Raw genomic sequence first — 14,183 nt, forward strand, 5'->3', positions numbered from 1 at the left:
AATCTGCTACACTCTAGCCGAAAAGCAGCCTCATGAAGGCTTAAGGGCTCATTCTACCAGAGCTAATGGTGCTACTACGGCATTGCAATGTGGAGTTCAAGTCCTCGACATTTGTCAGGCAACAACATGGGTATAACTGCACACATTCACCAAGCACTACAGCCTGGACACTTATGTCCCCAGGGACGGCCTTTTTGGCCGCTCTGTCCTGCAGGAATTCCTTGTCTAAACTTGTCTACAGTCCCTCTTCCAGGGATGGTATTATTTGGGTATCAATTCTAAAGTAAGGAGCCTGTGGCTAGATGTCTCTAGCAGATAGACAAGTTACTTACCTACGGTAATACCTTATCTGGTGGAAACATAATCTAGCCTCAGATTCCTTACCAACCCACCCTTAACTCCCCGCACTATGGAAAGGGTTTTAAGGTCAGAGCTGTTCGCTTTCACGGCCCTAGCTGTTTAAAACACACCAATGTCTGCACTTCATGGCTCTGCGCTTCTGACGTGGACAGTCGTTAAAGTAACTGACGTCAGCGAGCCAAGGTGGCGCCTATATAGATGACTCAGATGTCACAACAGTGGAGACGACGCTGACGACGTCACGCGGAGACGACCATCGTCACCTACTGGCATGCAAGTGTATTGCTAAAAAAAAAAAACTTCCGGATCCAGTATGACGCCTGGGAAATTCTAAGGTAAGGAATCAGCGGCTAGATTATGTCGCTACCAGATAAGGCATTACTGAAGGTAAGTAACTTGTTCATTCGATTTGCTGGGGATTCCCAATGATGGTAATAGCAAGACAGCATCCATCAGATCCACTGTGACCCAGGAGGGTCAGTCCGTCTGCTTGCTTTCTCTGGGATGCGGAAATGCGACATCTCCCCTCGGCTTCCCGCTGTTGGTCCAACACATATAGTTTATTGTGCTAGGAGGAGCGTGAGTGATTACTTTTCTGTCTTTTGATAGTGGGACCTCTCTAGAGAGTTGGAATCTTCCACCTGTGAGGCCTGCCGTTCCAAAAGGCGGGGGACAGGACGAACAGTGACTCTCTCTTCTGAGTTTCGCCAGGTACAAAAGCATGTAGCAAATGTCGAGGTCCCACAACTTTCTCTTAGACTCCACAAATGATTTCTGCTTATGGTGGACCATTCCGGTGTATCTGGGAATATCATGACTTTATATAACTGGAATAGTAGAGCATTCTGAGAGTGAGTGTAATGCAGGATGGTATTCCTGTGTGAATAGTTCAGAAAGCAGATGATCACTGGCCTGGCGGTCACTCGTGGCTGTGGCTGCTGCACCAAGTCCCTGTGTGCCCTTTCAGTGATGAAGTAGGGGGATAAAGAGTCCGCAGTTGTAATGAGGCATAGCCATCAGTCATGAAACCTCTCAGGGGAGGCCCCTTCGCCCCCTCTGGGAAGCCCACGAATCAGAGATTTTTACGTTGGGCCCACCCCTCTGTGTCTTTCATCCTTGCTGCAAGTTCCTTGGACATAATATTGTCTTTTTTAATTCTTCCCCAGTGTCCTCCAACCCAGACACCGAAGCTCTGGTTCTGAGATCCTGTCCACCGCTTGGAAAGGGTCCTGGCACAGTTGCATTATGTTGTCCCCACCACGCCTATTTTGGCCTCCAGTGCATCCTGGGAGTGTTCAATGTTTGCCTAAATCCTGGAGGTATCAGTTGCTGCTCTGCTGGGTTCTAAGCCCCCTTCGAGTTCTCCCCAGAAGATGTCTTGGTATGGGAGGGGTTAGTGCTGCACCCGTGAATGGGCAAATTTATCTAATGTGCTCTGATTGCTGGGGGGATTTAGTCCTTAGCCATGATGTTCGTTCTCTTGCAATGTTTCTTCAGGCAGGCACGCCTAGATGAACTAACCCGCCTCCCCTCAACCCAGCAAGGAGGCCACTGAGATGGCACAAGCGGTGAGAATCTCTCATATTTCCACAGCCACGGGCAGGATCTAACCAGCTGGATCAATAGGGACCAAAGTCAGCGACAGGAAAGCTGACTTCCTTTCAAGTACACAGCCTGTCCAGGGGGAGGTTCCCACTGGGTTACCCCAGTCCACCTGGCTGGGTGCGGTAGGCTGCCCCTGTGGTCAGAGGCCTGGTCCGTCAGACCTCCTCCCGGTCCTTTGTTGCTTCATCAAGGTCAGTCCAAACCCACTAGCTGTCCTGCCCTACATGACCTCTGTCACCAGTAGGGACTTTCCAAGGGCCACGTTGGGGCATTCAGAATCCTCCCAGCGGTCTGCAGGCCCGGGCATAATCATGGGCCCCTGTGGTCTCACTGCGGTGTGCCAACTCAAGACACGTCACTCCTGGTCCCCCAGGAGGCTTTCACTCCCTCGCCAGCCTTTACCACCTAAGTCCTCTCTCTTTGTGGCCACTACTGGGGCCCAGCCACAGCCTTCGGAACTTTACAGTGGGCCTCTTCCCCTGCCGCTGCCCCGGATGCTGCAACGCTCACACCTGATGCTTTAGGCAGTCACTGGGCTATCCACACCACCCCGGACCTCTGGCGACTCCTCTTTGTCTTCCGCCTCAGTGGTATTGTGAACCCCCTGCTTTCACAGATTAAGCGGGGTGGTATTGACAATTATAGTTATTTATGAAACTGTCCTGGCTGCAGCTCTGCAGACAAAATCTATTAAAAATCAGAAGGAAAACGATAAACATCACTCTGATCAGGAGTTAATCACAGCAAAGAAATTACGAGAAAAAGAGAGGGAATGAAAGAGAGAGTGGAAGAGAGGTTTGGAAGGAAAAGCAAAAGGAAGGACATAGAAATAAGGAAGCGTGGGTGAATGAAAGTGTCTGTAATGATGAAAGGCTGGATGAATGGGTGAATGGGTGAATTGATGACTAGATGGCTGGATGTAAGGATGAATTGGTGGATTGATAAAAGGAGGATAAATTGTTGAATGGATGAAAACAAATGGATAGATTAATGGGTAAAGGTATGGAGGAATGGTTTGATGTGTGAATAGAAGGATGGATGCAAGACTGTAATGATGAGCGTGTAAATGGATGGAATGTTGAAAGGATTGATCTATAGGTGGAAACATTGAAAGATTGATGAATGGATGGATGCATGACAGGCTTAAAGGATAGAGAATAGATGGACAGAAGACTGGATAAATGAGCCTCATCTAGAGTGGGTAGAGTTTACTTGCTTTTCACCGGACTGTGTTCGAGGGATGGATCAAAGTGGGCAGTATTTTAATTTTCTGGCTATCCTTTTGTGACGCCTCCACGCCAATTGTGAGGAGCAGCCTGCAGTCAGTGGGAGGAAGGCATGTCACAAGATTTCGACGAGGCGGGTGACGCAGAGCTCGCTCAGCCTGTAGCCGCCATATTCAGCAATCAAGCCAAACTCCCAAATTGAATTTGATGGCCTGGGTTCACCCAAAACATCTTAGTTTGGAGGGCCTGTGGTGAGGACATTATACGACCACTTAATAAACAACTATTGCCTTTGCAGAAATCAGTATGTAACATATTCTGGACCTCCGCTTGAAGCTTGGGTTGCATATTAAAGGATAGTAAGAATACAGTATAAACAAACGAGTAGTATCGCTATTGGTGTTGTTATTGAAACTGTTGATATGATTGTCACTATTATAACTAAAAATTGTCCTTCCAGAGCATTACCCGGTTTTAAATGTTTTAGGATCCTCCTTTTGCTCCAGGTACGATTTCAATAGTGATCATATGATTGTAACTTATTTGGATGAATCGGCAGCCTGTGAGACCTGTGAGGGTGTCTTCGTGACCATGACAAGTCCACGATTGCCACTAACGTCTTTCGTCTCGCAGAACTGCCCTCCCCGTCATTTACTAGAGCCTGCTGCAGCTATAACGGTAATGCCATGGGGCACGCGCTCCCGTTGCACTCCTCGCGCCCTGCCTGATTGCCACGTGTACTGTAATTTGTTGTGCTCACGCAGCGCGTGGGCGTCCCCGTTCCAACGGTTCTGCTTCTCTCCTCTGCAGCTGGAGCGTCAAGCTGTACCTGACCCCGAGTAACATCGTGCTGCTAACCGCCATCGCGCTGATTGGCGTCTGCGTCTTCATCTTGATCATAATTGGCATACTGCACTGGCAAGAAAAGGTGAGTCTGAGGCGTCGAGAGCATTCCTCGACGGGGCACGTGCATTTGTTTCACTGTGGATATGGCTTAAATTCATCATAGAGGTCTGTGGTTTTAGGACCTGGTTTACTGATTGATTGATTGATTCTCTATCAGAGCTGAAATTACGAATGTCTCTCAGGGAACATAAAACGGAGAGTTAGCCTGCCTAAAGTGAGCACACACCAGAGAAATGATTTGTGTGTAGCATTATTTATCTATTTGAAGTTCAGATAAGCCACCTTCCACGTCCAGAATTGATCACTGGAGCACGCTCAAGCCACACATTATATTTGTAGTATTCTCAGGGCTTTAAGTGGGTCGGGTCTTGCCTGTGCTGAAATGCAGGTGCTGAGACGGGTCCCTATCGGGCTCTCCAGATTTCAGAGGGAGAAAATCTTAACTCTGCAGCAGTGTCACTATTCACTCACTGCCTTTGATGTAAGTTCAAAGATACTCGTTGTAGGTATTTCACAGTCTCATTATTTCAGAACTGAAGCATTTTCAATGTTATATACAACGAAGTCATAGTTGTTACTTACTTATCTTATGCAGCTAACAACCATTGGCTAAGCCAATAGCCCTGACTTGGTGTAGGTATAATGATTCTTGATGTATTATATATCTGGATGCAATGACAGACACAGCAAAATACCAGTGGGGCGGCACACTATACTAAGCACAGGTTTTTAGCTGTGGTATTTTTGAGTCACACCCTAATTACATAGGCTGCGCCCCTACGAGAGATCCCCCAGTTTTTTCACCCTACTTAGAGCCCTGAGTATACTACATATTGTGGCGCATTGCAACACCCTGTGGAAAAAGTGAACTAGTTTGATGGTGTCTGCTCCATGATTGTTTTGCTAGTGAGGGAACTTATATAATGTCCTGACTGTAGTATGGAATGATCATAGACACATATTAGATGCTAACCTATTGCTTTGTTATGAAATACCTCTTACATACATTCCTTCTACTTCTGGGGGATCTTCTCTCCATCCATGCAGCCTCTAATGGTCTGCCCTATGACGGAATGTACTTTGTTCTCCTTCCTTCCTGCTTTTACCCAGCTGGTAACTGGCAGGCCCGGGGTCCTAGTGTCCCCACCCTTCAAGAAAAGCGGCACATCACTGAGTTGGCATCTCTCACATAAAACCCTTTTGTGTCTTTCCACGAATTTGGTCTTGCCAACTCAAGGTTCGATGAGTCAGTCAAGTCGTGGCGGCTGGTGACATTCGAAAGTGGCAGAAATGGCATCTCCCACATAAAACCCTTTGGTCTCGTTCCACAAAATCGGTCTTGCCAACTCAAGGTTTGACGAGTCAGTCAAGTAGTGGCAGCTGGTGACATTTGAAATTGGTGGGGTATAAACGTTGTGTATGACTTTTATATAGCGAGCAATGTGAACAAGTACAATGGAAAAAGCTAGGGTCCAGGGTAGGTCCCTCTCCCACGAAAGGAATGAAAATAAAAATTGGTAAAGGGTGCATTGTAAAGCAAATGAATGTGGTGAAAAAGCAAGGCTTATAAAGCAGTGGGTACGTACAGTCTTGAAATATGAAATACATTAAAAACTGCCCTATATCTTCCTGAATTAAGATGTACAACAGTTTCTGTAATGTGTAAATTGTACTGCATGTCAACCTTATCCCTTTAAAATGTATGCTAGCCCAGGGTCTTGCACTGCATGCAGCATTAACTTTGGAAAAATATGCTCTAACCTGACTTCGAGAAGCATCCCTAGCTGCAACCAGTCCTATAGAAATAGGTGCAGGCAGGTCTTTAACCCCTTCGCTGCTGATGACGAGCTCAGCTCGTCATCAGCCACGGTGGTCGTGTGCGGATGACGAGCTGAGCTCATCATCTAACGCAGCTTTTGGAAAAAAGCCGCACAGCGGAAAAATAACCGCCGCAGCAATGTGGTTAAGTGGGATGAAAATAGTTGCAGCTCGCTATAAAGAAACATGTCAATTTTGTATTATTCTCATAGTGTGCCACCTGACCAGTATTTTAGCTTCTCTCTGAGAAGTAACTGCATCCAGATAAATGACACAACAACCACACCTAAAGCCTGTTAGTACGATTGGCTTTGTCAATGGATGTTAGCTGTTTAAGATAAATGAGTTAGGACATTTTGTTATGAATAATTAACAGTGGAAATGTTTCAATTCTAATAGTGTGTGTCTGTGAATTAAATAGTATTGAGGCCTGTAGAATGAGTTTTTTGCTTTCAGTTATGTGTGCTTTATGTTAGTTATGTATCCTCTTTTTTCTGCATATGTTGTGCACCTGCACATTTCCAGCCACCTCTCTTTCCTCTTCAGCATCCTCTTTTCACTCTTCCCCAAATGCACTTCCTCGCATTTCTTCACTTCACCCCCTCCAAGCATGCACTGCATTCCCTCAAATTTAAGTATTTAAATTTTTCTTCTTTTGCCGTGTAAATATTTTGACATTTGTGTACCCCCTTAAAACACATAGCCACAGAAATTCAGTTGCAAATGGAATACACAAATATAGTTCTGTGTGCTATTGAAACACACTTTATTTTAGCTCCAGCCTTAGCGCCTGCTCGCTCAATCAAAGCCCCTTATAAACACCTTGCATGGCTCAAGCCGCAAAATATGCTCAGAAAAAAATATAGATAACAAAATTATAAATTAGCTAACCCTTGGGGAATGCAAGATTAAGTGTGAAATAAGAGAGGAACTAAATTGCTGAAATGCATTCCCTTAACGTTTTTAACATTCATTGTTTGCAAGTAAATCCATGTTTTTTGCATCAGTGTTAACTTAAGGGCATGTACCCAGGGCCTGTTTTAATGTCATACATCAGAGAACTGCCCACTGTAAGCATATATTTCTCGTCTGGCTTGACTCAGATATTTGGACCAACTTTGCAAGGAAACAAGAACCCTGCTCTTATTCTGATCCATCGGGGGAACAATTAACAAATGCAGCAGCTCCATTTCTAACTAAGCCAGCAATCTGCAGCGAGGGTCTGGGGTGTCACAGTGATGGAGGTTAGCGCGGTGAGGGGTCTCCACACAATATACATACCACAACATTAGCTTGCAAACACTTACCATTACAGAGAACAAGGCACTGGATCAGACGTGCTTGCATCAACTCTCACGGATGACAAAAGGGTGGGTTCTATGCCTTTGAAGGACGTACATCTGAAGTCACGTACGGATGAAGTCTCCGACGCCCGGACCCATGACGGTGATTGCGTCACTGGCCTACAGAGTCCATATAACTGTAGACCACAATGGCAATGAAGGGCTTTTAAACAGAAAGTCCTTCGCCGTGCATCACAGTTCCAAAAGTTTATTTACTGCCTGGCTTCCGTTTCCTGCTTCAGAGCGAGGTTGGGCAGGCAGCCTGAAACAGGCAGCCCAGCCCAGACTTAAATACATCGATTTATTTAGAGATACGATCATATCTCTCAATAAATACATCTATTTAATATGTTTTTATGGAACTGTGTAGGAATTTCAGAGGGGCGCTACGTAGATCCTGAGCCGTAATGGAGAAACTGCCCCTGCAGTCAAGCTTCTCCTCTTGCTGTGGAAGGTGCAATGTGCTTTTGCATCTTTTAGTGTGGCTCCAGGTGTTGCGCCTTGTTGGGTGATATAGCTGAAAGTTGATGTGAATCACTGGAGTATGATGTGCGTGTCTCAGACTGAAAGATGTTGTTCTCTGATTCTGAGGTGTATTTCGGTGGTTGTCTATATGAGTGTTTTCTTTATTTTGATGTGAATTTAAATTTTGTTGACCTGGGAGATTGTGATGACATGCTGTTGGAATCACATTTCTCCAGTGGTTTCCTATGAAAAAGATGCCTTGAGTTTGTTTGGAGAGTCCATTAATTGAACTGATTCTGATGAAGCACTCCTTGAGTATTTACATTGTTTTCTCAGCCATCACCTATGGCTGTTCCTAGATGCTTTTCCAACTAGGGCAGCGCTTCTTAACCTTTTGACTTCTGTGGACCATCACTGAATCCCTACTGAAAGCCGCAGACCCCGCCTAAACAATTTCTATGATTTGAACCTCAAATAGTACACACAAATGCAGAAACAAGCATACATCAAACCAGAACACAAATATTGCCTTATTTTATTTAGTTCACAAGCAAAAAACAAGCATTTACAATGCAACGGTCTCGCCTTTGCAAAAGTTAGAGCTATTGGCATTGTAAATGATAAAATTTGTATTTGTGTTGGTTTTGAAAACAGATAAATAAATGGCATTGTCATTTACAATGCCAATAGCTTAATCTCTCGCAAATGCCACACACAAACACACAGACAAACACACACAGAGCCCCCCACACACACACACAGAGCCCCCCACACACACACACAGAGCCCCCCCACACACACACAGAGCCCCCCACACACACACACAGCTACTGCGCTCCCATGGTAGATGTTAATAGAAATGACCAGAAGTGAGAGCTGGGGCATTGGGAGCGTCCTACAGGCGTCGGGTGCCCCTGCATGATGATGGCATTTTAATCAAGTATGGGGGTCGCCACAAACATTCCAGTAGCTCCAACAGTGATCCCGTATCCCTAAACATAGCCCCTTCCCTGCTGGTCTTATTGTACAGGAATCCCCCGCTCCACTGCACAAGACTCTGTCCCTGCAGCACCAAACGCCGCATGAAGGCACAACCGCACAACCAGCGAGACCCAGGGCAGGAGAATGACGGCCGTCTGCCAGACACCAGAGGAAAAGTTACTGCGCTCCCACTGTAGAAGTTAATAACAAGGAAGTGATAAAGAACAATTTAATAGCTTGTTTTTCTTGTAGAGCCTTTTTTTCCATACTTACGCCATTTTGTAGTCCTCAGGTAGCACATCTTACTAATCATTAATATACAATGATAACAATGTGAAGAAATCAGATGCAGTTAGGTTGTAAGAGGGTTGTTAATCATCATGTTGCTCGATTAGCCTAGTTACTACAATTTATTTGTAACGTACAGTCCTTTTATTGCTCCTTGAGGAACAAGGACTATGGAGCTGCGATGTTTGCGTTATTGGTACATGTGCTTAAAAAAATTCCCACATTTCCTTTCCACTTGCCTCTTCACTTGCTCCGCAGCTGACATAATAACCTTTGTGTAACGCCTCAGTGTATCATCCTTTTGCATACTTAATTTCGTTCCCAATCGCTCTACACGTTTTTATGTAATGACTGTCCAGCGTCGCTGCCCCAACTATGCGGCAAATAAATGTATATAAATGCACAGCAATTGACTAAGACACAAAGCCCGCCTCTTGGATGGGAACCGGAAGAGCCCCCATCAGAGATCGGACACTATATGCGACTTTACTCTGCAACACTGCAGTTTCTGCCACTGACCTCTCCCCCACTCTACTGCACTCTACCCCACTGCACTTTGCAGCTTTCCACTCTACGCCACTGCAGTCTATGCCACTAAACTCCACTCTGCACTACTCTTTGCCCCTCTACTCTGCACTACTGTACACCACTGCACTCTATTCCACTCTACTCTGTATTGCTGTACTCTATGCCACTCTACTTTACTCTGCGGTTCTCCAGTCCACACCTCTCCACTCTGTGCCACTGCAATGTATGCCACTTCACTCTATATGCAACACTCTAATCTACACAACTGCATTCTATTACACCGATTTGTATGCCGCAGAATTCTGTGCAGCTGCGCTGTATGCCAGTATACTCTGCAACACTACACCAAAGCACTCTACACCAGTCCACTCCACGCTTTCCCTCTGTATGCCACTCTATGCGACTCCACTCGATGCCACTCCACGACACTCTATGCCACTCCACTCCATTCCACTCTATGACTCTCCATACCATTGTCCTCTACGCCACTAACTTTTAGCCATGCTGAACACCAGCCACGGTGGTGTACAACATGGCTAAAACACATTAGCAAAGGCAAAGCCAATAGTTATTGCATGGGAAAAACCTTTTTGCTTTGCCAATGGTAGTTTCAACTAGAAGCCAGTGGAAAGCCTTTAAAGCTTCATAGGCAGTGGAAAGCAGTGGAAGTCAGAGAGCCAGTCTGGCAGCTTCATTCTGGACCCCGTGCAGCTTCCTCAGAAGGCCTTTGCCCATACCCTAAACGAGAGAGTGCAGCAGTCCAGGCCACTCATTATAGCGGCCTGGATCAAATCACAATGGTCATTCTTTGGGAGAAATGCCAGGATTTTCATGAAACCTTGAAGAGGGAGCAGGTAAACACCAAATGATTAACCTGTCCCACTAATCAAAGATCAGGGTCCAGGGCTAGTGGTGCTTTCCTGTCCAATACATCAGCCATGGTGGTGCCAGGAGCAAGGATTATCAACATGCATGTCCAGCATGGCTATCGGTTTCCTGTGAGTTACATCAATATGGGCAGCTCAGTAGACAAGGGCTTGTTTTGTGGAAGCACATTTGGCACAACATCTAATACCTCCAAGCCACAACGCAGTGACACGAAAAACCTAATACACTTCATTGAGCGGCTGAGCCCTTCTAGGGTTGCCCGGTACTCTTAGGCACGTTAGCTCTGAGAGACAGCTCTTAACCCCTTCGCTGCGGGGTGTTTCCCCCCCCCCGCCGCAGTGCATGGGGAGGGGGGCCGCGCGCTGCGCTGCTGTGCTTTGACGAGCTCGGCTCGTCATGAGGCACAGTGCAGCCGCACTCATGACGAGCGGAGCTCGTCACAACCACACCCGTTTTGGAACGTTTAGCACAGCGGGGGAAATTATCCCCGCGTGTGAACGTTCCAACGGTCATGACGAGCTCAGCTCGTCATGAGTGCAGCTCAACCGTGCCTCATGACGAGCTGAGCTCGTCATGACCATGGAAGAGGTTAAAAGCATTCACCGACAACTGGAAGGTGACAGCTGCCCCTCCTGGTGGTTTGCTTTTTAGGTCTCTGCCTGCAAAAGACTGCGCACATGCATAGTCGAGCTGTCGAGATTTAATGACATAGAGTATTTCTCTCTAGCGAGGTTAAGCCCCGCCCCTCTTTTCCATTGGCTGGCGTCACGGTTCATGCTAAACGGTGGCGAGCCATTGGAGAAGAGGTCCTAGTGACGTTCTTCATTCTCTTTTAGTCCCGTCCTTTTCAGACGGGGTTCCTTGACTTCCTTCTGCTGTAAAAGATTTGTTATCTTTATGGGGCCTGCCCCATAAAGATTAGAAACCTTTTACAGCAGAAGGAAGTTGGGGCAAGAGAAAGGTCTACGTCGCTGCTCCTCCTCCTCTCCCTCGTGTCTCCTCCCCTGTTTCCCATTTTCCTTTCCTTCCCTGCTCCTGTTACTTCGCCCATCGTGCTTGGGACTATGACAGTTTCTGCTGCGCTTCCACCTATCGTACGTCAACTGCGTGGCTCCCTACCCTAATAGTGGGTAACTTTTGCCCGTCTCGCAGCCAAAGAAATGCAGGTTCAGCTGGCTCAGCCCCGTTTTGACGTCACGCCGCGCTGGCCGGATCCCTTGTAAGGCGGCAGAGCGAGCCAATTGCCACATTAGAGCTTCAGCTCAGAGCACGGCGCGTGGACATTGTTTACTCTCTGCACTTTTAGGCACTTGAACGATCCAAATGGCCGGCAGCGCAAGCACCAGAAGAGCAGCATCAGCTCTATTCCGAGCCCTAGTAGAGGCAGAAAGCACGGGGCTTCGAAGGGCGGCTTGCCACAGGCATAGAGTAAGGTAAGAGTCCAGTGGGCACAGACGTAGAGAATTGGATGGGGGAGGGGCGCTTTAAAACCTTTGAGTAATAATACATTTTGAATTGACTGTGGCGTTTCCTTTGCTTACCTTCCTCCTTACGGATGGTCTAATCCCTGGCTTATTTTTGTAGTATCGTGGGTGGCGTATTTGTAATTTTATTTCGGCTAGATCTAGTTACTTGAACGTGTAACTTTCAGGCCTTGCGTGTAATGGTGATTCCTTAGGGGTGATTACAGGCGAGTTTGAGGCGACCGTCTTGTGGGAGGGCTTCTATCATGTTGGGGTGTCACTCTCATATTTTGTAAGTCGTGGTTTATTAGTGGGGTGAAGTTATTAATACAAGTGCTGTTACACATTTGTGAGGTGGGAGTAGCAGTGGGCTTATGGGGCAAAATGGCCAGATGTTAGGGTGTGACGATTGAGTCTGAATGACGGGGGATGTCACTTCGGTTATGTTGTGGAATAGCATTCCATTAGGGGTGAGTCTTTCCGTGGGGTGAATCTGATGGCTGTGTGATTTTGCATGGAGGTTGAATGAACACCTTGCAATGGCATTGTCAAGGTAAGCGGGTCACTGGTTGGTGGGTGCTGGCTTCAGCCTCCGGCATCTTTTGAAAGAGACCCAGTGGAGGGGAGGAGTCTGTCTCTCAGTGGAGGATTAATGCCCCTCTTTGTTTGGGCTTTGGCGCTCGCCAGGTGAATACCGCGCTCTTTCTCTGTGAAGTTGGCGGTGTTGTGTGTGATGTGACCCTACTGGGACAGATTGGCGTCTAATAGTCTGTTTCTCTGCTGGTCTTGGTAGGCAGACCACGCTTGGTTTACGCCTTTATGATTGCTCCGTGCTTAATGTTTTGTGTACTGGGGCCTTGGATCATTCATAAGTTGAATATGTTTCTTTTAAAGCCACAGGCCTGGCTACAGCCATTAGACTAAACTGAGGCCCCTTTACAACACCTGAATGCTTTCTGGCCCCTTCCTGCTTCTTCAGGAAATTCCACAGATTCTCTGGAATTTCCTAGAAACGGGCATTTCAGAGGCCTAAGAGGGGGCGGCGGCAGTTTCCCTCTCCGGGTCCACCCACAAGCTGCAGGATGCGCCTCTGTCTGGTAGTGCCTTACTTTCGGACCACCCCTTTCACATGCTGTCTCAGCATGCTGCATTTTTTAAACACTCCACCCTAAATGAATACTGGACGTACCCCGTTTGTAGGCCACCAGGGCTTGACTTACCCATAGCGCGCTGCCGAGCACTACAGTTTCTGAATGGTCGCTCTCGTCTCTCCCCTGGTTACACAGTGCACGCTGCGCCCCCTTGAATAGAAGAAAAATCCATATTTTTGCCTGCCCTCAATTTGGTCAATATATTGGTTTCCTGCTGCGCCCAGTGCTCTGCTCCCGTACATTTAAGCTTGACTTGAGGTGGGACTAACAAGTGTGGGGGGGATTTACAACTTTGACTGGTTGATATGGCCTAAGTCACACACTCGTTGCAGTGTTAGCCATTCAATGTCCCTTCCCACTACACACGCGAGGTTGTGTTCACTACAGAACACCCGCACCAAAACGATAAAATGTTTGCACCGCTTCCGTAGGTCCGCCCGGGTCTGCCAGATAACTGTTAGAATTGCGCAGGGCTCCACCAGATAACTGAGCGGGTTGAGGAGGCCAGAATCTCCCTCCACTTTGGTGGCTATTGTGTCCCTGGGGTCATCAGTTTTATTCTCGGTCACGGGGCATGGAGCCGGTATGTGAAGACCCAGGGCAGGCCTCTTGTGTACTCCTGTGTATCCGTGCTGCCCCGGCAAGAACAGAACATTCCTCTTCTTTTTTGTTTTTCCAGGAAAGAAGTTAGTCATCTGAGTTACTTGGACGCAGCAGCATGAATCATGAGAGTGTGGGGAGGGAGGGATAGTTTATTTATTTATTTTATTGAATGCGATTTTATATAGCGCGACATTTACCCGAAGGTGTCAGAGCACTTTACATAAGAACCAGTTGCAAAACATAAGGATTACATGTGTTTCATAAAAGATACACACAGAAAAAAAATTGCAAATGTACAAGGTGTAAAGTCACACAAAGAAGAGACTGGTGAATATAGTTATCTCTATATACATAGGGAAGGGATAAGAATGGATATACTCTAAGAGTCACATAGGAATGGTAGAGAGTACAAAGTTCTACTGCATATACTTGTGATTAGAGTTATCTCTATATACATAGGGAAGGGATACGAATGGATATACTCTAAGAGTCACATAGGAATGGTAGAGAGTACAAAGGTCTACTGCATATACTAGTGATTAGAGTTATCTCTGTATA

At 46.7% G+C, this 14,183-nt stretch overlaps 1 protein-coding gene across 1 annotated transcript in view; it reads left to right on the forward strand.

Annotated features, from left to right (window-relative positions):
• ITFG1 (integrin alpha FG-GAP repeat containing 1) overlaps positions 1-14,183 on the forward strand; it is a 1,017,137-nt gene that overhangs the window by 966,760 nt on the left and 36,194 nt on the right. Inside the window, exon 17 of the mRNA XM_086945125.1 lies at positions 4,002-4,119. Coding sequence (XP_086801251.1) covers positions 4,002-4,119 — 118 coding nt within the window. The remainder of the gene's footprint in view (positions 1-4,001; positions 4,120-14,183) is intronic.

Source organism: Lissotriton vulgaris, chromosome 12 (assembly GCF_964263255.1).
Source record: "Lissotriton vulgaris chromosome 12, aLisVul1.2, whole genome shotgun sequence".
NCBI lineage: Eukaryota > Metazoa > Chordata > Amphibia > Caudata > Salamandridae > Lissotriton > Lissotriton vulgaris.